We start from the raw sequence: 22,706 nt of genomic DNA on the forward strand, positions 1-22,706 counted from the left end.
TAACCTTTTTTTTTCTTCTCTTTATTAAACATTTTAGTTTTCCTATCAAGTAGGAGACAGCTGTTGGGGTCCAACACAGTGTTTCTCGAACTGTGATACTTCTATATTTATCTGTATTTCTGCAGTGTTTTTTTTCCTTAACAATGCGCACTACTGATCAATGATACATGTTTTTAGGTTTGTAGGTTTCTTTAATCTCTTACAATGTTACTGTGTTTTTATAAAACTTCTGATAAGACCATCTTGTCAAGACTATTCTAAAACTATTCAGGAAACGTCCAAATTTGTCCTTTTGATTTTGTTTCATGATACTAGTTAAAATGCGTTCAAATTATAGTAGTTTTTCTATCAGGTTATATCTGGTGAGCTAACTTACCTACTTGTTTTTAATAGACAAATATATTAAAATGTTTATGCTCCTTTGAGTTGGTTATTATTACAAACTAATGGCTAAATTTTAGACCTGGTTTAGTCTCTTTCTAAACCATGTTCAAGTTTAGGCAAGACAAAGACCAGAAAGCAAAATATCATCTTAGGGGGTAAAAAAATAAATACATAATAATAATAATACTCAGACTGTTTTTAAAGTTATTATTATTATTAGTATTATTGTTATTATTGTTATTATTGTTATTATTATTATTATTATTATTAAGGGAATAATAACGATACAGAAGAGAAATAAAGAGCAAGGTTATACAGTCAGAGCATGTTTACGTGCAGATGCAGTACCACTCCCGTCCACAGAAAGCAACGCCAACCCAGACTCGGGCGCTTGGTCAAGCTTCACTTCCGGTGGTCTGGAGTTTCAAACAATAGCCAGCTGCTCTGCACATTTGCTCAGGGAAATAAGCTGATCCTTTAGGTAAGATCCCAAATTTATACAGTCTCCGTGCGTGTCTACTTATTCAGTCATGACTTTCTGATCTGCACGCCTAGATGTTCCCTGTAGATGTGATAGTAGGTAGTGTCAGAGCTAACGATGCTAACAAATGCTTTGTTTCATACATTCATAGCGCTAATGTAAACCGCGTATCATCATAATTTAAGCAACCTTGCACGTTTTCCTGAAAAGTTCAATCGGATTCAGTCTACAACTCTAAATGCTGTTTGTAGATCGGTTGTACTCAGTAATTTTGAGATTGTGATCATAGCTGGAGGCGGGATACTCGCTCGAGTCGCTGTAAAATGTAAATCTAACACGTCCGTGGTGTAAACAAATTAATGGCATACTGTACATTGTTTCTATTCGGTCAAAGTATGGCTGCATGGTATTGGAAATGAGTATTATATGCGATACAACTGTCAAGTACTGCGATATCGATGTTATTAACATTTTACCTACATTTTGACACAATTCTGTTGTATTTAAACAAACATGCACATGCCTCAATTTACTAGTCAAACTGTCAAAAATAAAAAGTCAACCTCTTTAGATGTGGGGAACTTTTTCTTCATTTATTCCTTTTTTTCCCCACTGTCTGATAAATGGACATATCAAGCTCCTGAGCAATTAAAACATATGTTTTGGAAATATAGGCTTTAACATAGCCAAAAACATAAATACAATCTTTTTTGAATAGTTTAAATGTTTCTTTCAGATGCAGATGTTTTTACATTGTTGTGTTTGCCAAGATCTGGATCAGAATCTGAATTTTGTTTAAAATGTCATTACAATCAAACAAAATTAACAAACTAGACATTTGCTTTGGTAAATATAAAATAATGAAGAGTAATTATAAACGATTATTATAATATAAACTATGACTAAATTAAAGGATGCATTAAAAAAAGCCTTCTTGGCTGAATAGAAATATAAAAGTACTGTATGATATTGAGATTTTGCAATATATTGTGCAGCTCTACCAGAAATGTCAGCAAAAAGGAGGAGAGCTGTTTCCCCGTCCAGCAGCGTCAGCGGCAGCGCGGACCTGGACGATGCCTCCTCCTCAACTCCTGGAAGTGGACGCAAAAGAAGACGAGTATCAAATGTTCCCCCTGTAGACACGGTAACGCATTACTTAGTTAAATTTACTTGAGTAACTTTATGAACAAATTGTGCTGCTCAGAGTACTTTTTGGATTCTATACCTTGTTGTTTGTACTCTCTTATTTGGTTACTCTTCCCACTGTGTTCCCACAATCTAGTCGACACGTGACAAAAGCTTTATGTTGACAATATTAAGTTATTTGCACATTTGCTTGTCTTGCCCCTCATTGTTGTGGTTTATTCCCAGAGAATTATTTTTTGTTTTGTTCTACCAATTACATTAACTTCAAATTATAAATCCGATGTTACTCCAGACACTTACGTCATTAGTTATTTTCCCAAGTTATTTTTTACTCTTACTTGAGCAATTTCCTCGAACACTACTTTGTACCTTTTATTTGAGTAATATTATTTTTTCTCTGATGAAACACTCCTGGACGATTGAGGAATTGCACCAAATTATTTTGAAGTAACATTACTCTTTCTTGTGTTTTAATTTGACTCTGCCTAAATTGTGCAATAGTTTTTCTCAGTGCTTTGAATACCATGTCATATCTTGTCTGTTAGATTGCTGTATGCCACGAACTCTTCAATGCTGTCAGGGACTACAAGGACCGACAGGGACGACAACTGTCTGAACATTTCCTGAGAGTACCAAAGAGGAGGTACACTATATGTGTAACATGATTAAAAAGGCACTGTGTAACTTTTGTGATGTAGAACCACCTCCTGCTTGAAACCATAGATATGTAATTCCCTTGCCTTGAATATTACACAATAAGGCATTGAGCTCATATCTTACATTTATTCATTTAAAGTTGTTTTTTATTTCCAAAAGATGCATTCTTACTGAGTGGGGTCATCTAGTTTCAGATCTGCCCTGTATTATTGCCTCGTGGCGCCTCTTGCTTGTCTTTGTGTGGAACATTCCAACATATAAGCAGTTCACCAGTAAAGTTACATAGTGCACTTTTAAGTTTATTGCTTTCAATTGAACACAAATTATATTTTAAGTCCAATTTTTTTTTTTATAATGTAATTATAACATTGTGTAATTCAGGAATCAGCCTGATTATTATGAATAATAATAATAATAATCACCAGTAAAGTTACATAGTGCACTTTTAAGTTTATTGCTTTCAATTGAACACAAATTATATTTTAAGTCCAATTTTTTTATATAATGTAATTATAACATTGTGTAATTCAGGAATCAGCCTGATTATTATGAAGTTGTGTCTCAGCCAACTGACATGACAAAGATTCAATACAAACTGAAGTCGGAGGACTATAATGACGTGGAGCAGCTGACTGCAGATTTTCGGCTGATGTTCAACAACACAAAGTCTTTTTACCAGGTACAAAATGAATGATTATGTCTGCTGAATAAACAGTTGCAATGGTGTTTCAGCTCTTAAATGTCTGTTTTGGTCTTTAATGCAGAGTGACAGTGAGGAATACCAGGCTGCGTGTAAATTGTGGGAGGTGTATTTGCGAACAAGAAATGAGTTTGTTCAACCTGGAGCCGATGATGATGACGATGAAGAAGAAGGCGATGATATGGATAATACAGGAATGTCCACAGAGGAAGAGGTTATTTTCTATTTATATATATATATATATATATATATATATATATATATATATATATATATATATATATTACCGATGTGGATGCTCAATAAACTTGGCTTGTGTTCTAATATTGTGATTTATTACTTTAGCCTCCGACTGGGAGTTTGAAAGAGGTGTTAGAACAACTCCTTGAAGCCATTGTTTCTTATTCAGATCCCTCAGGGCGGCCCATCAGTGAGCTTTTTCAAAAACTGCCTTCCAAAGTGGTACATTGTGAATTCATAATAATAGCTACAAAGCCAGCATCACATTAAAAGCATTTTCAATTATTTTTGTATATTTTTCTTGGTTCTAGCATTATCCTGACTACTATGCCATTATAAAGGAGCCCATCGACCTCAGAACAATAACTCAAAGAATACAGGTAATGATTTATATAGGGTTTTGGCAATTGTTGACAATGTTTTAATCAAACAAATGTTTTATTATTTTAGTACTCGTACTATAAAAGTGTCCATGCCATGGCAAAGGACATTGACCTTATGGTGAAAAATGCCAAAACATACAATGAACCAGGATCTCAAGTTTTTAAAGTAAGTATCTCAATTGCTCTTGTATTTAATTAATTTTAGTTAAGCAATGCATTTATTTTGTATAACTTTTATGACATTGTTATAACAGGATGCAAATACTATCAAGAAAGTTTTCCTGCATCGAAAGGCAGAACTTGAACATGGGGAACCTACTAAATCAAGTGTTCGCATCCGGTATGTTGGTGGAGTTATTTAATCTCTTGTGATAAAAGCTAATGGATAAATAAGTTAAAACATGTAATTGCAAAATGATTACAGAAATCGTAAGTCTGGTCAGCCTGATCGACTTTCTGGTGTCAGTACAACTCTTCAGTATGGATCCGAGAGTGAGGATGACCCTGGGATGTCAGGTAACCTCTTCATCACATTACCAAAATGACACATTTACCACTTGTATTTTTAAGTAACATTTTTCATATTCTGCAGTATCTATGGGCTATGATGAAGGGGAATCTGAGTCAGAAAGCCAGTCTTCCAGCATGGATGCTGTCAACCCTATCTTCCAGCTTTTTGAAGCCTTAAGAACAGCTAGAAACAGCCAGGGACAAACATTTTCTGAACCATTTCAACAACTTCCCTCTCGCAGAGAATACCCCGATTACTATCAACAGATCAAGCATCCCATTTCTATGACTCAGATCAGGTAAAATAAAAACTAATGCTACAATCAATATTGTGAGGCTTCTGAACTAATTTTATCAAAATGTCTCATCTTTCAGGCAAAAGATTAAAAATGGCGAATATGACAATATGGATCAAATTGAAACAGATTTGAATTCAATGTTTGAGAATGCAAAGCGTTACAATATGCCTACCTCCAGCATATACAAGCGAGCATTTAGGCTTCAGCAGATCATGCAGGTGAGGTTACGTCATATACTTTAAAAGAGGTTTTTGACATATCAACAAGCAGGCTTATTGACGTTATCTCCTGTTTTAGGCTAAAAAGAAAGAGCTCCTCAGAAGAGATGAAGATGATGGAGATAGTATGTTATCATCTGATGCTGGAAGTGTCAAGCGGAAAGGGTATAGAAGAGTTAATTTACATTATAAGTATTGTAAAACAACGGTTAATTAAAACATGTTTGCACTTGTAGTTATAGAAAAGGCAAAAAGGGCAGAATGAAGGCGCTATATTCTGCTGTGATAGAGGCTAAAGAGGCTGGGACCAACCGTCGCCTTTGTGATCTGTTTATGGTCAAACCATCCAAGAAGGATTACCCAGACTACTACAAAGTCATCCTCGAGCCGGTGGACCTAAAGACCATCGATACCAACGTTAAAACTGAGCGCTACAACACAGAGGACGCACTGATGGAAGACATGAAGCTAATGTTTCGCAATGCCAGACATTACAATGAGGAGGGCTCGCAGGTGCACAAAGACAAAGATATTTACAGTTCCTTGACTTAGAAGTTTTCATGTTATTTTTTTTTTAACATATGGTTTGTGCTAGGTTTATAATGATGCTGATGTTTTGGAGAAGATACTCATAGACAAACGCAAGGAGCTCGGTCCTGCTCCGGATGAGGAGAATGTGGGATCTCCCAAAATCAAACTTAGTAAGTTCTTGATCAAATAAACTGTATACATATGTATCTAATCGTACCGTATTGTTTAAAATATAATGCATGTCCCTGTATGTGAATAGGGAAGAGTGGCGCCTCGCCAAAGAAGTCCAAATATCTCACTCCTCTCCAGCAAAAGTTGAATGAGGTCTATGATGCTGTTAGAAACTACACAGATCGCAGAGGCAGGCGTCTCAGCACCATCTTCCTCCGTCTGCCGTCTCGCTCAGAGTTACCCGACTACTACGCCACAATCAAGAGGCCCATAGATATGGAGCGAATCAGGAGCCACATGGCAGGTGGACGATACCAGGACGTAGAGACCCTGGTGGAGGACTTTGCTCTGATGTTTAATAATGCCTGTATATACAATGAGCCTGAGTCTCTGATCTATCGGGACGCTCTGGTCCTGCACCGTATTCTGCTGGAGACCAGGAAACAGCAGGAGGGCGCAGAGGACTCTGGACCTCCTTCTGTGGGGGCGCAGGTTCGGGAGCTCATCAGGAACCTGTTTGTGTCAGTGATGGGACACCAGGATGAGGAGGGTCGCTGCTATAGCGACTCTCTGGCCGAGATCCCGGCTGTGGATCCAGCGACTCCCGACAAACCTCCACTCAACCTGGAGGTGATCAGGATGAACGTGGACCGAGGACGATACAGGAGATTAGATGTCTTCCAGGAGCAAATGTTTGAGGTTCTGGAAAGGGCAAGAAAATTGAACAGGTACACTACTATACTATGATTGCTTAATTTACATTATGGATCTTGGTTCTATAATGACCTCTCTCCTTTGCAGAACTGATTCTGAAATATTTGAAGATGCTGTTGAGCTGCAGCAGTTTTTCGTTAAGATCAGGGATGAACTTTGCAAAAATGGTGAAATTCTGATGTCGACTGCACTCAACTACACATTAAAACACCTCCACAATGATGCGGAGCAGGAAAAGAGGGAGAAAATCCCCAAAGAGATCGAAGAGGATCGACAGAAAAAGGCTGAGGAGGCTGAGGAGGAGCACAAGGGTTTGTAAAGGTTTCCTTTTGGATTGTACTCCCTACATGTTGGTTAGTAACCACTACCTTGTTTTTCTAATTGGACATAGGTAAAAGTGAGGATTCGTCCAGTGAGGCCTGGCAGTCGGAGTCTGATTCTGAGCGCGTGTACAAACAGGACTGCAGCTTTGAAAACAGAACTTATCGTGTTGGAGACTTTGTTTATGTGGAACCGTCAGAGCCCAAACTTCAGCCACACATCGTCTGCATTGAACGACTGTGGGAGGATGAAAAGAGTATAACACTAACAGCTTATATATTACTCATAGTACTGTTGATTCCCAATTGTACCTAATCATAACCATTGTGGTGTGTCCAGGTGAGAAGTGGCTCTATGGCGGTTGGTTCTACAGACCCAGTGAAACATTTCATGTGGCCACACGCAAGTTTCTGGAAAGAGAGCTTTTCAAGGGTGATTACTACAACCGAGTGCCCATAAGTAAAGTCCGGGGAAAGTGTATGGTCATGTTTGTCAAAGTATGTCTCCCTCTAAATATTTTACCAATTGTTTATCCCTGCAGTTAACATCAAGCTCACTGTATCTTTTGATTAATTAGGATTATTTCAAACTTCAACCTGAAGGCTTTCGATCAGAGGATATACATGTCTGCGAGTCTCGCTATACTGCCAGGAACAAGACATTTAAGAAGATCAAGATTTGGGCAATGCCTACAAGCTCAGTGAAATTTGTACCACGAGATGTACCACTTCCAGTCGTCAGAGTTGCCTCTATGTTCGCAAAACCTGATCAGGACAAGCAACTGGCAATTTCATATGCAAACAGTGGCAGCTTTATGGAAAAGGTGAGTAGTAGGAGTTTGGTGGTTGGTTGAATCCACATTTGAAATATTGACTCAGAGACTTGGAGCGAGAATAGCTGTTGTTGTTTCTAAGGCTGACCAATGACCTCAGCTCTTGGGGATCAATTAAACCAGCAGGCAGGTTACACAGGCATGTCTTGACAAGGAGCCTGTGGTCTGTGGTGGAGAAAATGCTAAGCTGAAGTTGTATAAGCAAACATGGCTGTCCTTTGTGTTTTAGGAGAAAGAGGACGTCCCGATGGAGATGAGTGGAGGGGATCCTGGCTGTCGCTATTATGAGCAGCTGCGCTTTAATAACATGTGGGTCAAGGTGGGAGACTGTGTTTACATTCAGTCACATGGATTGTCAAAGCCCAGGGTTGCAAGGTGGGTTTGAACTCCAGAGAATTGTCAGTTTCATTTATAAAGTATTTGCATTATAACACAGCTGTTTTCAAATGGCTGTAGGATTGAGAAGTTGTGGATGCAGAATGGGACTGTGCTTTTCTTTGGTCCAATCTTCCTCAATCCAGAGGAGACTGTGCATGAGCCCACAAAGATGTTCTACAAGAAAGAGGTGTTTCTGAGCAATCTAGAGGAGACCCTGCCCATGACCTGTGTCATAGGTAACAATACTATTTCTACTTCAAAACCTTGTCTTGTACTCAAGACTTCAAATATATGAAATATTTTTCTATTTTAAAATTGTAGTGACATAATTGACTGTAAAAATAAATAATAATTATTATTATTATTATTATTAATTTGATCATAAATAACAAAAAAAGATGAATGCATCGAAATAGAAAGGGATAGAAAATGAATACCCTACCTTTTATTATAGGGCATTATAAGGTTTGTCTTGTTTTACGTGATGCACATTTGCTAAAGTCAAGATTTTGCTAAAAAAATCCATCCTGGCCCAAGCGCATGTACATACCGTCTGGACCTTGTGTGTCTGGGCCAAGCTCTCACACTCAAAGAACCACACTTGTACTGTAGTTGCATTTTCTTATTCTTAAAATTGATAAAAAATTCTTGAATCTTGAAAAAATAGCAATTTCAATAGAAGCTGCTTCATTTGTACTCTTTGCTCTATGTATTAATTATATTTGCATCTCATTTGCAGGCAAGTGCATGGTGTCTTCGTTCAAGGACTATCTGTCCTGCAGACCCACAGAGATCCCAGAGGAGAATGTGTTACTGTGTGAGAGCCGTTACATTGACACAGAGAAGCAAATGAAAAAGTTCAAGGGACTCAAGCGCTTCTCATATTCACCCAAAGTGGTTGAGGACGAGACTTACTATTTCAGGTACATTCACACTATTTATTTTACCAGATTTGGCTTGAATATGAAAGGCCTTTACTCAAACCTTAACATATTCAGTGAACTACCGGTATCTATAATCTTGACTCATATTTAGGAAGGTAATTGTTCCTCAAAAAGAGGCCTCACCCTTTTTGACCAAGAAGATTGAGGAGCTAGAGCTGAAGCTGGCAGATTTGGAGGATGGAGATGAGGACGTGGAGGACATGGACGATGATGATGAAGCCTCAGAGATTCCTTTGCCTCAGATGCAAATGCCTGTGTCCAGCGATATGGACATGATGCCGTACACACCTGCTCAGGTACTTCCCCAAAGGGCCACCACTACTGCAGTGTGTACAATGACATTTCAACTTTCAGGTATCATGGTCAGTCCATTTTAGATAAAGGTATAATTTTAAAGAAAAATTATACTTACAATTTGTTAAACAATTAATTAAGAACTAAGAATCCCACCCCTCTGCTATGTGGTCTATAGAGGTTTTTAGAAAAGGAAATGAATAATTTAGTCGCACCATAACACAAATTATGGATGGAATTTTTGGTCGTTGCGTTTCCATTGGATATGTTTTAGCTAATGGTTCTCTACAGACATTTGGCACAGCAGATTTCAATTATTATTATTATTATTATGTTTTTCTGCAGCCTGTGATACATTTTAACTAAATAACTAAAAACCAGCAAGGCATTAAATCCAACATTTTTCTTAGTCTACTCCTAAAATAAAAGGTCTCTCGAAAAAGGAGGGCGCCAAGAGGAAGATCAACATGAGCGGATACATCCTGTTCAGCAGCGAGATGAGGGCTGTGATCAAGGCCCGGCACCCCGACTTCTCCTTTGGGGAGCTCAGTCGTTTGGTCGGAACTGAGTGGAGGAACCTGGATGCCACCAAGAAAGCAGATTATGAAGGTGCAACTTGCACCACTTCTCTACTGGGGAAACCCAAATAGTTAAATATAATGCTTATAGTCCTAGCAGAACAAATTATTATTATTTGCTGGATATAAATTACCCCTAATCCGGCATACTGAATTAATACTTAACACTACAAACATATAAAGTGAGTAGATTGACATCTACAGTGATTTTCTATAATATTTTTTTGTGTACAATATTTACTCTATAATATACATGGGTTTTAATTTATAATTTGAATGTGGAAAAGTTACTTAAAGATACTTAAATTGTGTCAGCATTTGAGTTTTGTGCTTGCTTTATTCCAGAGCGTGCAGCCAAGATAGTGGAGCAGCAGGAGCGGGAGAGGCCCCCCCAGAAGCAAGTGTCCCCCAGAGCAGGTACCCCTGTTGGGGCCTTGATGGGCGTGGTGCCTTCACCCAGCACTATGGGAATGACACCATCAGGTAACCCCTCTGAGAGACGGCATAAGTTTGACTACAGGCAGCAGGACAAGGACACTGGACTAAAAAGGCTTCATGTTTATTTTTATAAATCCAGAGATTAATAAGTTTAAATATTTAGTTTTTATTTCCCCCTTGTATTATTTATGCTGCAGTTTCATGTTTTATTGTTACATTTATTTGCTTTATTATTTAAATTGCATGTTATTTTTTGCATGTTTGCTTGTGCATTTGAGTAACATTTTCATGGAAAGTTTATTTTACATTCTTAAGCTAACATACTTAGACTCATTGTGTTGCCAATTTCTTTCTCACAAGCCACTGAGTTGGTTAGAGTGGTGTTGTGCACTGAAACATTCAAACCAAATGGTTCTCCCGTCATTCCTCAACCAATAATGCTTTCACTTGACCTCACATCGTATGGATTGCCACGAATTGTTACTGTATAGTGTCACCAACTAAAGGATCTTTTTATTTGCGTCACCATTTATTTTGCTGGCATGTTTGAAGTGGCTTGTGAGAAAGCGGCTGTAGTGTCATCTGTAGTGCATGTTTTTTACATTTTGTAGTGCGCTGCATGTCACTTATGCATGAACATGTTGTCCTCTCCTCACCCTCTCTCCTAAGGCATGATGGGAGCTTACGGCCCACCTTACATGCCCATGCAGGGCCCTCACGAGGGCTTATTGAGTGTGGCCACAATGTCACCTCACCCCCATGGGGTTCCCCATCTGCCTCATCACCTTCACCAAGGCATGACTGGATACCCTGTCATGCCCCATCAGGGTAAGGGCACTGTCCCAGCCACACCTGCTCAGTCACATCCGGGCGTCTCTGCTGCTGGAGGGTTTACCTGGTGTAAAGGCTGTGAGCCTTGTCTGATAATCACTTTTCATCAAATGTACACATAACTCAACATCTCCTACACTTTCAATATTCAGTAACACATGTAATGCATGGACATAATGATACAGTACCCACAGTAATTTAACATCTAACATATTATTAAGTTTAACCATAATGTTGTTTGTATATTATTGTGTAATGTCTAATTCTTCAGGTATGATGGTTCCAGGAATTAATGGCATGCAAGGAAGCCCTGGACAAGGAAATTTTATGCAACAGGTATGACACTGCAGCTGTAGATTATTGTGTGTTCTATAGTATATTGTAAATGTCATTGCTTGCATTGTTTCAGCCTGGCATGTACAGCCCAGGCCAGCATGCCCCTCCACCGTACCCAGGGCAGGGGCAGCCCTCACACCTGCAGCCCACACCCCCCATGTTTGTGGCCCCGCCTCCCAAAACTCAGAGGGTGCTCCACTCTGAGGCTTATCTGAAGTACATCGAAGGCTTGAACGCAGAGTCCACCACCATAAGCAAATGGGACCAATCTCTCAAGGGTGAGTAAGTAGCCCTGGTGTCTTTTATCAAACCATTTCAGGATCACTGCAGATAATTCATTTATCTAAGTGTTTGCTATTGCAGTACAACGGCGAGAAGGTTACATGACCAAAGACCAGGAGAGCCGGCTTCCTGTGCACTGGCTGAAGAGCAAAGGGGCCCACAGCACCATGGCAGATGCACTGTGGCGACTGCGTGACCTCATGATGAGAGATTCCTTGAATATTTGTCAGGCTTATAACTTGTAACACACCAATTGTAACCAGAACACCCACTTGCTCTTATTGTGAAGCTTTGGAGTTTTAGACAGGATTCTAGGCCATATACAAGCAATATTTTATAGTCTGTTGTGATCTTTTTTATATTTATTAGCTGGGATTATGAGATAAATAGCTAATTGTCACTGCTTTGTTTTTTTTTACACGTTTATGATGCAAAAATCCACTTGCTGTTTTGGCTTGTTATAGATATATAAATGTTAACATTTAATAATAACCACACATTTAATAGCCTTAATAAAGCATGATCAAAGTCTTCATTCATAACGGATTGTTATTTAGGCTTGACTTTAACTCCAATTAAGTTGTTACTAAGCCTGAATCATATTTAATAAACAATTTCTTCATTAATTAAATCTTTGTTCATGCTTTATTAGGACTAATTAAGGTGTAGTTATTATAAAGTGGCACCAAATAAATCTATGAATAACAAACCTGGTCTTGTTTCTTTTTTGTTCTCTTCGAATTTTATCGGTTAGAAATTAACCTATTTTTTAAATTTTCTTTAATTCATAGATGTTTTTTTTATTTTACACGTGCTTAGTTATGATTTATTATTATTGACCAGTATATGTGTTTGTGTTTTAATTTGAAATATCCTCTTCCGTGTCTGCTGCGTCACTTCCGGGAGGCTGGCCGTGCATGGGACCATTCTCTTTAGTGTTTGCCCTGTCGTCCATATGTCCATCTCCTCGGCGTCCTCGTTTTTGATATAAAATAAACTTATTACAGCCTCCTGAAGTGGTTGTCAACAAAGGACAGGACCTGTCCTATGGAGTAACCAGAAAGTGAACAAAGGAGCGACGAGGTGAGCAGGGGTTTGTGCACAGACTTGCCGAGGGTCAGGATTAGCCTCGGTGGGACCTAGCAGCAGAGTCACAGGTTGAATGCACAAAATGAGAAGAGAAAAGCTAAAAAGTCAACACCCCTGGGAGAATAATAATGCCTTGCATTGATTATTGCATGATTTCAATGTGCAATCTGTTGTCTTGGAGGTAAACCGATAGACCCCTACCTCGTTGTTGGCTAATATAGCCAAGGAGCTAACATCGCTTTTCCAAATGTCTCCTCCCCGGCAATATGTGGGTTAGGGGCGACACCCAAATCCTCACACGTTTAGATGAATGCAAGGAAAGAATTTGGGACGCACAAAATGCCTGGAACACGAGTAAAACATGAAGTCCTTCACCATCATGTCACATAGACATGGAGGGATTTAAAACACGAGTCCGTCTGAAGGCTGACTACTGCAGAGACTGGGCAACAACAACAATAGCAACAGGAGTCCGAACACAACCTGGCTCTCTACTGACAACTGACCTCTCACTGAGTCACTGGCATCAAAAACACTTAGTATATAGTTGGAAGAAAGACATCGTAGAAAAAATATTTAGTAAAATAATATGAATATCATGTAAACAATATAGAATACTTGTAGTATGTACTTTTTCAAATCTTACAGGTGGTTGTGTCAAGTATGTATGAAATGCTCTCTATAAACCAATAGTCTTAATTTGTAAATTTAGTTTTAACACTGTGTATTTGTATGCTTTTCAGGCAGAACCTTGCTGTCTGACCCCAATCAGCTGTTGTACTGCTTGTGATTGACAAGAGCCCACAGACATGTCTCAGATGCAGTTCCAGTGCCCTGCGAGCCCCTTGCCTGCTGCTCCTGCCCCTCTGGTCCTCGGGCAGCAGCAGCAGCCCAACTACAGCATCCCCTGTGCATCTGGCACTCTGCAGTCAGAGAACGCCAGCCAGCCGGGGAGGAGCTCAGCGCTGCCTGCAGGCTCTGCCACTGCTTACAACCCTACCACAGGTGAATTTATCAATGCAAAATGCTCAATATATTTAACATTCTAGGGTGAAGTGGCAGTATAAAAAACATGACTTTGTCTTTACAGAATCAAACATGGCAAACCCTAAAGAGAAGACCCCTATGTGTTTGGTGAATGAGTTAGCCCGTTTCAACAAGATACAACCTGAATATAAGCTGCTAAGTGAAGAGGGGCCAGCTCACTCCAAGGTAACTCTAAAATTGCATCAGTCGTTTTGTCTGTTGTTTTGGTCAATCTCATTCTGTTTGATTGTTAGATATTTTCAGTCAGACTCTCGTTGGGAGACCAGCACTGGGAGGCAGAAGGGACCAGCATCAAGAAAGCCCAGCACTCAGCGGCTGCAGCTGCTCTGTCTGAGACCACCCTCCCCAAACCCACCATGAGGACGCCCCGCCCTCCCGGCAGGATCCCAGGTGGCGCCTCCCTCTGTACCTCACACTGTTCCTCCATAATACTTCTGACTGGATTAGAGATGACTTTTGTTTTGTTCATTCATGCGTAACAGATAACATGACCCACATAATGGAGCTGAATGCCATTTGTATAAAACTTGGTAAAAAGCCCATGTACAAACCCCTGGAACCTTACCCGGGGATGAGACCTCCAAACTTCAACTACAATGTTCGTGGGCCGGGGCCTTACCAGCGCTCTATGCAACAGTAAGCTCTCTTATCTTCTATACATTTTGTGTTTTCTATATAAATATCAATATGTTACTCATCTGTTTGTAGGTACTATTACCCCTTCCCTCCGGTGGGACCAGTGATTTACCACATGGAGCTCTCGGTCGGGGGACAACAGTTTTTAGGGAAGGGTCGCTCTCGTCAGTTGGCCAAACACGACGCTGCTGCAAAGGCCCTGAAGGTGCTGCAGAAGGAGCCCATGTTACAAGAACTGTCGGAGGTGAGGGAAGCGGGTAAACTGGTGAAGTCCTGATGAAGTTTTTTAACGCAGTAGCAAGTATCAACTTTTATATTAAAACAGATGAATGGAGATGAGGAAGACGAAGAGGAAAACTTAAACAAATCTGAAATCAGCCAAGTGTTTGAAACTGCGCTTAAACGCAACTTACCAGTCAGCTTTGAGGTAATTGAAATATATATAAATTTCAAACTTTGTTCATTCCTGCATACTGATGGATATATGTATTTTCAGGTTTTAAATGAAGATGGACCTCCTCACATGAAGAGTTTTGTTGTGCGTGTTACCGTTGGGCAGTTCATGGGAGAAGGAGAGGGGAAAAGTAAAAAGATCGCCAAGAAGCTGGCAGCTGCTGCGGTTCTGGGAGAGCTGAAAAAGCTCCCTCACATTCCTAGTGTGGAAAAGGCACTGCCACGCATCAAAAAGAAAACAAAATCCATCATCAAGGTAGCTGCAATAACCAACTCTCTCTTAATAATCATCTGTTTCTCAAGAGTTTGCAAAGAAATAATGTTTATTTTTAGATTTAGTGTGTGCTCTGGCCAAAAGCATTTGAGCAAATTTGGTACTGTCTCAAAAGGCCTTCTCTAAAGATAAAGTATGAAAGCAGTTCTAATGTGTGATGTGGGCAGCTGCAGACGAGTCCGGAGTACGGGCAGGGCATGAATCCCATCAGCCGCTTGGCTCAGATCCAACAAGCCAAAAAGGAGAAGGAGCCCGAGTACGCCATGGTGACGGAGAGGGGGTTGCCTCGGCGCCGGGAGTTTGTTATGCAGGTGAGATGGCAGCCGTTTGTGTTCATGTCGGCCTGTTGATGTATAGAATTATTGATAACCTCTTAAATTTTAGCTTTTGAATATGCTAATTTTAAATATATAATAGTAAAAAAAAAATCAAATCTCAAAATGCTGTAAAAAAAAAAGAGATCAATAAAAACAAAAATGGAACTAACAAGAAGCTTAAATCTTTCAATTTTTTTTTTTTTTTCATGCCTTCATTATAGTTTACTTTATACTGTTATCACCAAAGAAAGTTCCTAGTTTGTTCCTAGTTTGTTCACGGACTATGGCAATAATACACAACGGATATTTCTGCCCAATTTACAGTTATTTCACATTTGTCTATTACGTAATCCTCATGGTATTTATTTTTTGCCATATCATATTGTATTCCAATTATCATTGTCAGATCAATCCTTCCCAAAGTGTAGATTTTTGTCAACATTGCTCACACCTGTCCTTACGTATGACTTTGTGCTTGCTTGCGTGCGTGTGTATGTTTGCGCGCGTGCGTGTGTGTGTGTCCGTGTGTGTGTATGTTTGCATGTTTGCGTGTGCGTGGCAGGTGGCGGTGGCAGGGCAGTCCGCTGAGGGAATGGGACCGAGTAAGAAGGTCGCCAAAAGAAATGCTGCTGAGAAAATGCTTGAACTTTTAGGATACAAAGTGCCTCAACCTCAGCCCCCAAAACCGGCGCTAAAGACTGAAGAAAAGGTAGTTTAAAATACAGTTTTTAATTGATCGTTATCTGAGCAATTAATCTCTAAAGCTTTCACAACAGGCTCCGGTGAAAAAGCCTGGTGATGGGCGGAAAGTGACCTTCTTTGAACCGGGTTCGGCGGAAGAGGCTGCAAACGGTAAGAGTCATCAGAGCATCCAACTGCGGCTGTAGACGGTGTCTAGCAAAAATACATATTCATAATTCTAAAATGGAGTAACTATTTCGATATAGTTACTATTTGATTTGGTTGTATTCAGAATATAGATTAAAATCAGTATATTACGATATTTGATCACATTAATTAGTGAGAAAAACAGAAAATTCAGCTTTTGTTCTGTGTGATTGAATTTTTTAACAGATGGTGAACAAACATGAAGCTGTTTTAATCCATCGTGGCATGTTTTTACTAGAGCTGTTAACGCTTTAACTCGCGACTGGCGACTAATCATAGAAAATTGACGGAGTTTGACACAGTTTACTCGCGTCTATTATGACCAAAGACACTTTGAGATTACGCAGGGAGGCTTACCTGAGCAAAGCGGGAGCAGTACTGATGTCACTTTGTCAAATTTACACAGAAAATCCATCAGTCTGACCACACACGCAAGTTTTATTTTTGTCGTGTTCTCTGCGGCGTCTTTTGTTCGTTTTGCGGAGGGAATTGAAGCCGTACCACTCCTTTGCTGCTCACACCAGTGGAGATCTGTAGATGAACAGGGTGCGCTCTGACCTTAAATTAACCTTAATTAAAACTTGCGTGTGAGAGCTAAAACAAGTGAACATTTCACCAAACCACAACAGAACCCCTGTAGATGCCAGGTCTTTAACCTAAACTAAACTTGTTGCTTGGTCACAGATTCAATGTGAAATACAATGTCTAGACCTAAATTGGTTTAATTTTATTACAAAAATCTGCATCAATACTTCCAAATTGACATTTAAAGAATGACGTGATTAATTGGTAAATCACACTTCAAAAGAAGTGAAAATTAATCTAATAGATTTGACAGTACTATTTTTTTGCACAATTTAATTTACTCAAAGTACTCTGGACCATGGAACAGAATACGTTACAAAATACTGTACATAAAATCTAAATGCATTGTTTGTATGTTGCCCCAAATCACCAAAGCAGGTTCCTGTTTTTGAGTTTTGTTAAGATAAGATATTCCTTTATTGTCCACACATGGGGAAATTTAATTGTTGCAACGCAGGTAGATACAGAGGAAAAGGACAGATAACTTATAGGAAGTTTAAAAACACTCTTAATAGAAGAACTCTTATAAACAAAACTCTTTCATTTTCAATGAAGCTTTTCTGCTCTTCATCTCTTGACAAGGTTTGACAAGTAATCATGTTGAAGTTGAAACGTCTAGACTACATGTTTTTAATTTCCCATAAGGATTATATTTGAATGAAGATATTTTGGTCCAGGCATCAAAGAGGAGGACTACCGAATGTCGTATATGAGCCACCACCAGCTGCCGGCGGGGATCCTGCCCATGGTGCCGGAGGTGGCGAAGGCGGTCGGTTGTCAGGGACCTCAGCCCAGTCGCATGCTGCCAAACCCGGCCAAGGCCTCAGTCACTGCCATGATCGCCAACGAGCTGCTCTACGCAGGAACGTCTCCCACCGCAGAGAACATCCTGAAGAACAAGAACAACTTGAACCAACTGCCCCATGGGCCCCTGACACGACCTTCTGAGCAGCTCAGCTTCCTGTCCGCAGTGCAGGGGCTGCAGGTAAGGCCCACTATATACAGAGAGCCAGTACTTATAGAAACGTAGTGTTATCTTTAATGCGAGTATCTGAGCTTAACTTCTCTCTTTCATTTCAGGTGGATTACAAAGATTTTCCCAAAAATAACAAGAATGAGTTTGTATCACTAATCAATTGCTCCGCACAGTCTCCCCTTATCAGTCACGGCATTGGAAAAGATGTAGAATCATGTCACGATATGGTAGGGTTTGCTTAATTCAGTTTATTTGAGCTATCGCTTTATTGTATCGCGTCACAATGTTTTACTTTCATTCCACAGGCCGCTCTAAGCATACTGAAGATGCTCTCTGACTGGGACCAACAGGCAAATGAAAGAACAGGGAATGGACCAGCATCTGGGTAAGATTTCCTGGAGAAAATGAATATTAATAATAATAAGAAAATGTTAGTTTATTATCTTCCCTTTTTGATTAATCGCAAATGTATTAGAAGAATGTAGTAATTATCTGGTCATTTTGTTCCAGGTGTGTAAAGCAGGAAGTGGAAGATGACCTGAAACCGGCTAACTCAAACACCATGGCACACACCCTCGATGGCACTGCGTAGACTCGGTTCTGGTTGTGTCCCGAAGCACTAGAGAAAGATCCACACTGTGTTCATGTTACTGTTTAGCGGCTGCAGGACACTTTGAGCTCTGTAAGCTACAAACGATTACTTCTGTTGTTCTTAAAACCCCACAGTTAAACAAGATTAATAGAAAGACTACTTGTTAGTATTGTTTAAGTGACAAATGTTATTTTTTATTTGTAGAAAATGCTGCATCCTAGGTATTGAGGTGTTGACCATGTGAAAACTAATGTGAACCTTTTTTGTTTGTGCCTGAAGCCAGCGTCATTCTGTTTTAAGTGTTCTACGTTTCAGTTCTTCAAAATATAGTCCCTTTTTAAAGAAATCCTTTGTTTGCGTTAGTGTTCTCGTTGTCTAGGGTGCAGCATTAGGACCTTTGTAGATTTTCCCACAGTGCTTTATAAGAACAACCACCAGTGAAGTGATGGACATTACCATTTAAGGCTGGGCAGGAAGATGTACTAAATGTAGTTGTTCTTCACTGTTGTCTCTGATCTGTGTACCGCAGGAGCACTTCCTGTGGCACTAGGCTCCCTGGAGTTACCCTTCCTAATGTCAGCCTCCCATCTCTCTCCCATGGTAATAAAATGTCAGTGCTCTTTTGCACTAACCAAAGACACATGACTCATATATTCTTGCTACATACAAATGCATACACCAATCTGGCATTCGTTTTCTTGCAGATAATAAATTTGTTGGTGTAGAAATGAGAAAAGTGGACAAATGAAAGGTTTCAGTGAGTTTTGAAGGGAGAAACTGTCTGATAATCCATGTCTGCAGTGGTCTGTGGTTTTGAAATACTGTTCTATAAAAGCCTTAGATTTCAAACATCCGTATGCAAATGCACGTGCTTGTCCACTTCAGCAGATAAACTGAAGCTCAAAGGTTGCTAAGTTAATTCCGTGGATTTCAGAGGTGTGAAAAATGTGCATGTTATAGCTTTGAACAACTATTAACTGTCTACTACTTTCCTCTTAAGCTGAATAGTATTGCATGTTTGTCTGTGACCGATCAGCACAATAACAAAAATCCCTGCAATGATAGACAGATGATCGTTATACAAACCTGATTGTGTAATATTCAAAAAGGATTCGGTCCTCAGTCAACAAACTAGGATGTTCATACTTTTATTAGTTAAAACATGGTGCAGCAATGAATGACTGGATGAATGAACGAATAAAAAACTAGTATCTACATTAAGGCCAAGTCAAGATTCAATTCATGTTCAAGTTATAAACATCAACAAGGAGCACCTTTTCTGTGCATGTAATGAGCACTTGGTTGAGTGTCATCTTATTTCAGTTCTTACGCCTCAATTCTGTCACCTGACTATTCATGCAATTGAAACTCAGCTTTACGGCAGTTTTAACTAAATATAAATACTATTCACATACAGTACAAGTAATATTTGGTCTTGATGTCTGTTGTCGCAGTTAGGCAACTTCAATGATGGGGTTTGATTCAAGCTTTGGTTTCATGGAATCAATGAAGGGGTACATGCATTTGTCTGAGCCCATAAACCTGTAGGCAATCACATTGGACTCCCACGGCAACAACCTAGAAAAAAACATTTATAGTTAGTTTTAAAGCTGTTTGAGTTGTTGTCGGTAACGATGAATACAGCACTCACGCTCTGAAGAGGACAGGCAGGTAGGTGAGGCGAGGGATGCACACCAGCGGTTGGTTTATGAGGATGGCGTTCATTGCCTGTTCAACGCAGTACTGAGGTTCTAGAGGTGAGAGGACCAGTTCCACTTCTTCCCTATAGAGGGCAGCAAAACAGTGACACGTTCCAATTTGATCAAATGAGTAAAGGTCAGTACTGCATGGGTTTGTATTTTTCAAAGATGTTGGTTGATGCTTTATTTTGTAACAGACCTTATTTTGCAGCCTTGGAACATGCCAGTGTCCACGATATAGGGGCAAACCAGAGTTGTCTTCACTCCCTCCACCTCCTCAGCCACAAGCTCATGGGCTAAAGACTCGTGGAAACCAACAGCAGCAAACTTACTGGCACAGTAATCCTGCCTCAAAGAAAAGGACAAATGCGTTACATTGCAAACGCTTCAGTGCATTCTAATCTGTTTTCCCTTCCAGACTTCACCTCAACACAGGCGGTGCTGAAGAGGCCGAGAACACTGGCCACGGTCACAATGTGTCCGTGGTTCTGCGCTTTCATCTGAGGGAGGAACGCTTTGACAGTCTGGAACACAAAACACAGAATTTAACATTATATTAAGTAGAGTGATGTATGAGTGTGAATGAGATCAGGCTGAAGGCTCTTACACTGGAGCCATTGCACAATTGTTAAAAGGTATTGGATAGGAAGTTTTCACTCATCGGCTTTCAACTTATGTATCTGCAGTTAATGACTAGCCTTCCATTCTGCTTTATAGCATGTAATGATTAGCAAAAGTGTGTGGTTACTGTCCAGACTCAGACAGGTGCAGAGGTTACAGGCCTAATAGCAGCTCTCACCCAGAAGAGGGCGTGGCAGTTGACCTTGAGTGTCCTCTCCACCAGCTCATCGGGACAGTCCAGCAGGCGTTTTCCTGCCACCACTCCAGCGTTGTTGACCAGGATGGACACGTCTCTGCCCAGGTCCTTCCTCACCTGGTCTGCATTTAGGTAAACGTCTTCTCTGTTGGTCACGTCCACAGTGTAGGTGTGCACTTTACCCCCCGCGTCCCTCACCAGCTTGGCTGTCTGCTCGTTGGCACTGCTGTTGACGTCCCACAGCACCACCTCTGCTCCATGTTTGCTGAACTCCTGAGCGAAGAGGCGTCCTAGGCCTCCTCCTGCTCCAGTGATCAGCACCAGCTCTCCATCAATGGGCTTAGTGCGAGGTCGGAACACTATACGCACTGAGTTACGCAGGATAAAGTATATCATGTCCAGAAGCATCATCTGCAGGTCCATTAGGAAGATCATTTTGACTAAACTGTGGGTAAACTTTGTTCTAACCTTTTGTGTAACTAGCTCAGTGTGAGGGCGCAGACAGCCAAGCTGGTGTTCTCCTCCAGGAGCCCTGCTTCTGTGCTGGATTTATTTAAACTCGCCTGGATTAGAGGAAAAATATGAGCTGAAAATAAAGCCACTTTTGTCATAAGCTGAATGTTCACTGCATCCACACGAACATAGTATTATTGTGAGCATTGCATTCTCTAAGTTCAACAAGGGATTTCTCAGCATTCCTTTTGTGCACATGTTAGTACATGTGTACAAGCACTCAGCCCCATAATCATTTTATAAACATTCTTTAAAAGTTAAAATGCCAGTGTTATCATCAAAATTGTTCATCAGAGCATGCCCTAACAGGATCAATATGTATGTTATTATGTGATGTTTTGAAAGTCAGTATCTTTAATATTTGATGGACCGAGAACAGCAAAACCTCAGAATTGACTCCAAGGTTGTAATAATTTGTCTTGGGCTGGAAACAAATCTCTGTAAACCATCCACAGCTCTCCAGCTCCACTCTGGGACACATCATGTCATGAGTACTGTCCCCATGGTAGTATGGGGACAGTCATCACATTTCAGCCCATTGACCAATGCTCAGTCAATCTGTCGACAGAGCTATGAATATAATCAGATTATTTTAGCCTCAATGTGAGCTTTGTTATTCATTGAACTTGCTGATGTCACGTTTCAGATTAACACAGATGCCCCTTGTTTCCTTGTGTACTGAACATTTGCTTTACATTGTCATAACACTTTGGGGACTATTGATATTTTTATATAATGATTAAAACTGTCTGCATTGCCACTGCACACCAAAGTTCCCTGTCTAGGGACGATAAAGGTTTTTGACTGATTGAAATAACTAGTTTAATGCTTAGAGCTTTGGGTTAAGCAACACATGCTGTAAGAAAGCTGATCAAAGTTAGTTAGCTTTAGTCTTAGCCTGGTGCAGGTCAAGTGATGCTGATTTACTGAATTGTGCAATGCGTTCATAGTGTGTGAACAGAATAGCCTGTGCAGTAGACGATGATCAGAGCCATTTTGTGACTGAACCTGTTGTCACTCTGAATGTTGTGAGTTTTGGCAGAGGCCCACACGTCCTCTGTGTTGTTCTTTTGCATGACTAAGCTCATGATGGAGTCATAGTCGCTATAATCCGGTCTTTTCACATGTTTAGGCACACACGGCTTTTGAAT

General features: G+C 40.1%; 3 protein-coding genes across 5 annotated transcripts; 2 read left to right on the top strand and 1 right to left on the bottom strand.

Annotated features, from left to right (window-relative positions):
- Window positions 1–747: 747 nt before the first annotated feature.
- Window positions 748–12,057, top strand: pbrm1l (polybromo 1, like). Its single transcript, XM_072452435.1, has 30 exons — window positions 748–865; window positions 1,861–2,009; window positions 2,557–2,654; window positions 3,200–3,347; window positions 3,433–3,582; window positions 3,714–3,830; window positions 3,920–3,988; window positions 4,059–4,157; window positions 4,246–4,331; window positions 4,416–4,507; window positions 4,584–4,800; window positions 4,877–5,018; window positions 5,098–5,183; window positions 5,255–5,531; window positions 5,614–5,719; window positions 5,809–6,448; window positions 6,522–6,745; window positions 6,826–7,011; window positions 7,095–7,252; window positions 7,333–7,578; window positions 7,817–7,962; window positions 8,044–8,201; window positions 8,705–8,888; window positions 9,001–9,205; window positions 9,614–9,812; window positions 10,127–10,264; window positions 10,889–11,047; window positions 11,322–11,386; window positions 11,460–11,664; window positions 11,750–12,057. The coding sequence occupies exons 2-30, from the start codon at window positions 1,872–1,874 to the stop codon at window positions 11,911–11,913; spliced, it is 4,902 nt and encodes a 1,633-aa protein (XP_072308536.1). The 5' UTR covers window positions 748–865; window positions 1,861–1,871; the 3' UTR covers window positions 11,914–12,057.
- A 509-nt stretch (window positions 12,058–12,566) lies between these two features.
- Window positions 12,567–19,163, top strand: stau1 (staufen double-stranded RNA binding protein 1). Of its 3 annotated transcripts, none has more exons than XM_072452437.1 (15): window positions 12,567–12,751; window positions 13,501–13,762; window positions 13,848–13,969; window positions 14,038–14,194; window positions 14,287–14,440; window positions 14,513–14,697; window positions 14,776–14,867; window positions 14,937–15,149; window positions 15,335–15,478; window positions 16,047–16,193; window positions 16,261–16,336; window positions 17,635–17,942; window positions 18,038–18,160; window positions 18,239–18,318; window positions 18,444–19,163. In XM_072452437.1, the coding sequence occupies exons 2-15, from the start codon at window positions 13,567–13,569 to the stop codon at window positions 18,523–18,525; spliced, it is 2,079 nt and encodes a 692-aa protein (XP_072308538.1). In that variant the 5' UTR covers window positions 12,567–12,751; window positions 13,501–13,566; the 3' UTR covers window positions 18,526–19,163. The 3 variants fall into 3 exon arrangements, with proteins under 3 accessions (XP_072308538.1, XP_072308539.1, XP_072308537.1); XM_072452438.1 differs by having other exon boundaries at window positions 14,513–14,684; window positions 14,766–14,867; XM_072452436.1 differs by having other exon boundaries at window positions 14,513–14,684; window positions 14,766–15,149.
- A 709-nt stretch (window positions 19,164–19,872) lies between these two features.
- rdh20 (retinol dehydrogenase 20) lies at window positions 19,873–21,580 on the bottom strand. Its single transcript, XM_072452441.1, has 5 exons — window positions 21,025–21,580; window positions 20,651–20,749; window positions 20,425–20,570; window positions 20,177–20,308; window positions 19,873–20,103 (listed from the first exon to the last, which is right to left on the bottom strand). The coding sequence occupies exons 1-5, from the start codon at window positions 21,475–21,477 to the stop codon at window positions 19,980–19,982; spliced, it is 954 nt and encodes a 317-aa protein (XP_072308542.1). The 5' UTR covers window positions 21,478–21,580; the 3' UTR covers window positions 19,873–19,979.
- Between the last annotated feature and the right edge of the window lie 1,126 nt (window positions 21,581–22,706).

This window comes from Eucyclogobius newberryi, unplaced genomic scaffold, assembly GCF_026437365.1.
Source record: "Eucyclogobius newberryi isolate DKJ021-1_F unplaced genomic scaffold, fEucNew1.0.hap1 SCAF_19, whole genome shotgun sequence".
NCBI classification, from domain to species: Eukaryota; Metazoa; Chordata; class Actinopteri; order Gobiiformes; family Gobiidae; genus Eucyclogobius; species Eucyclogobius newberryi.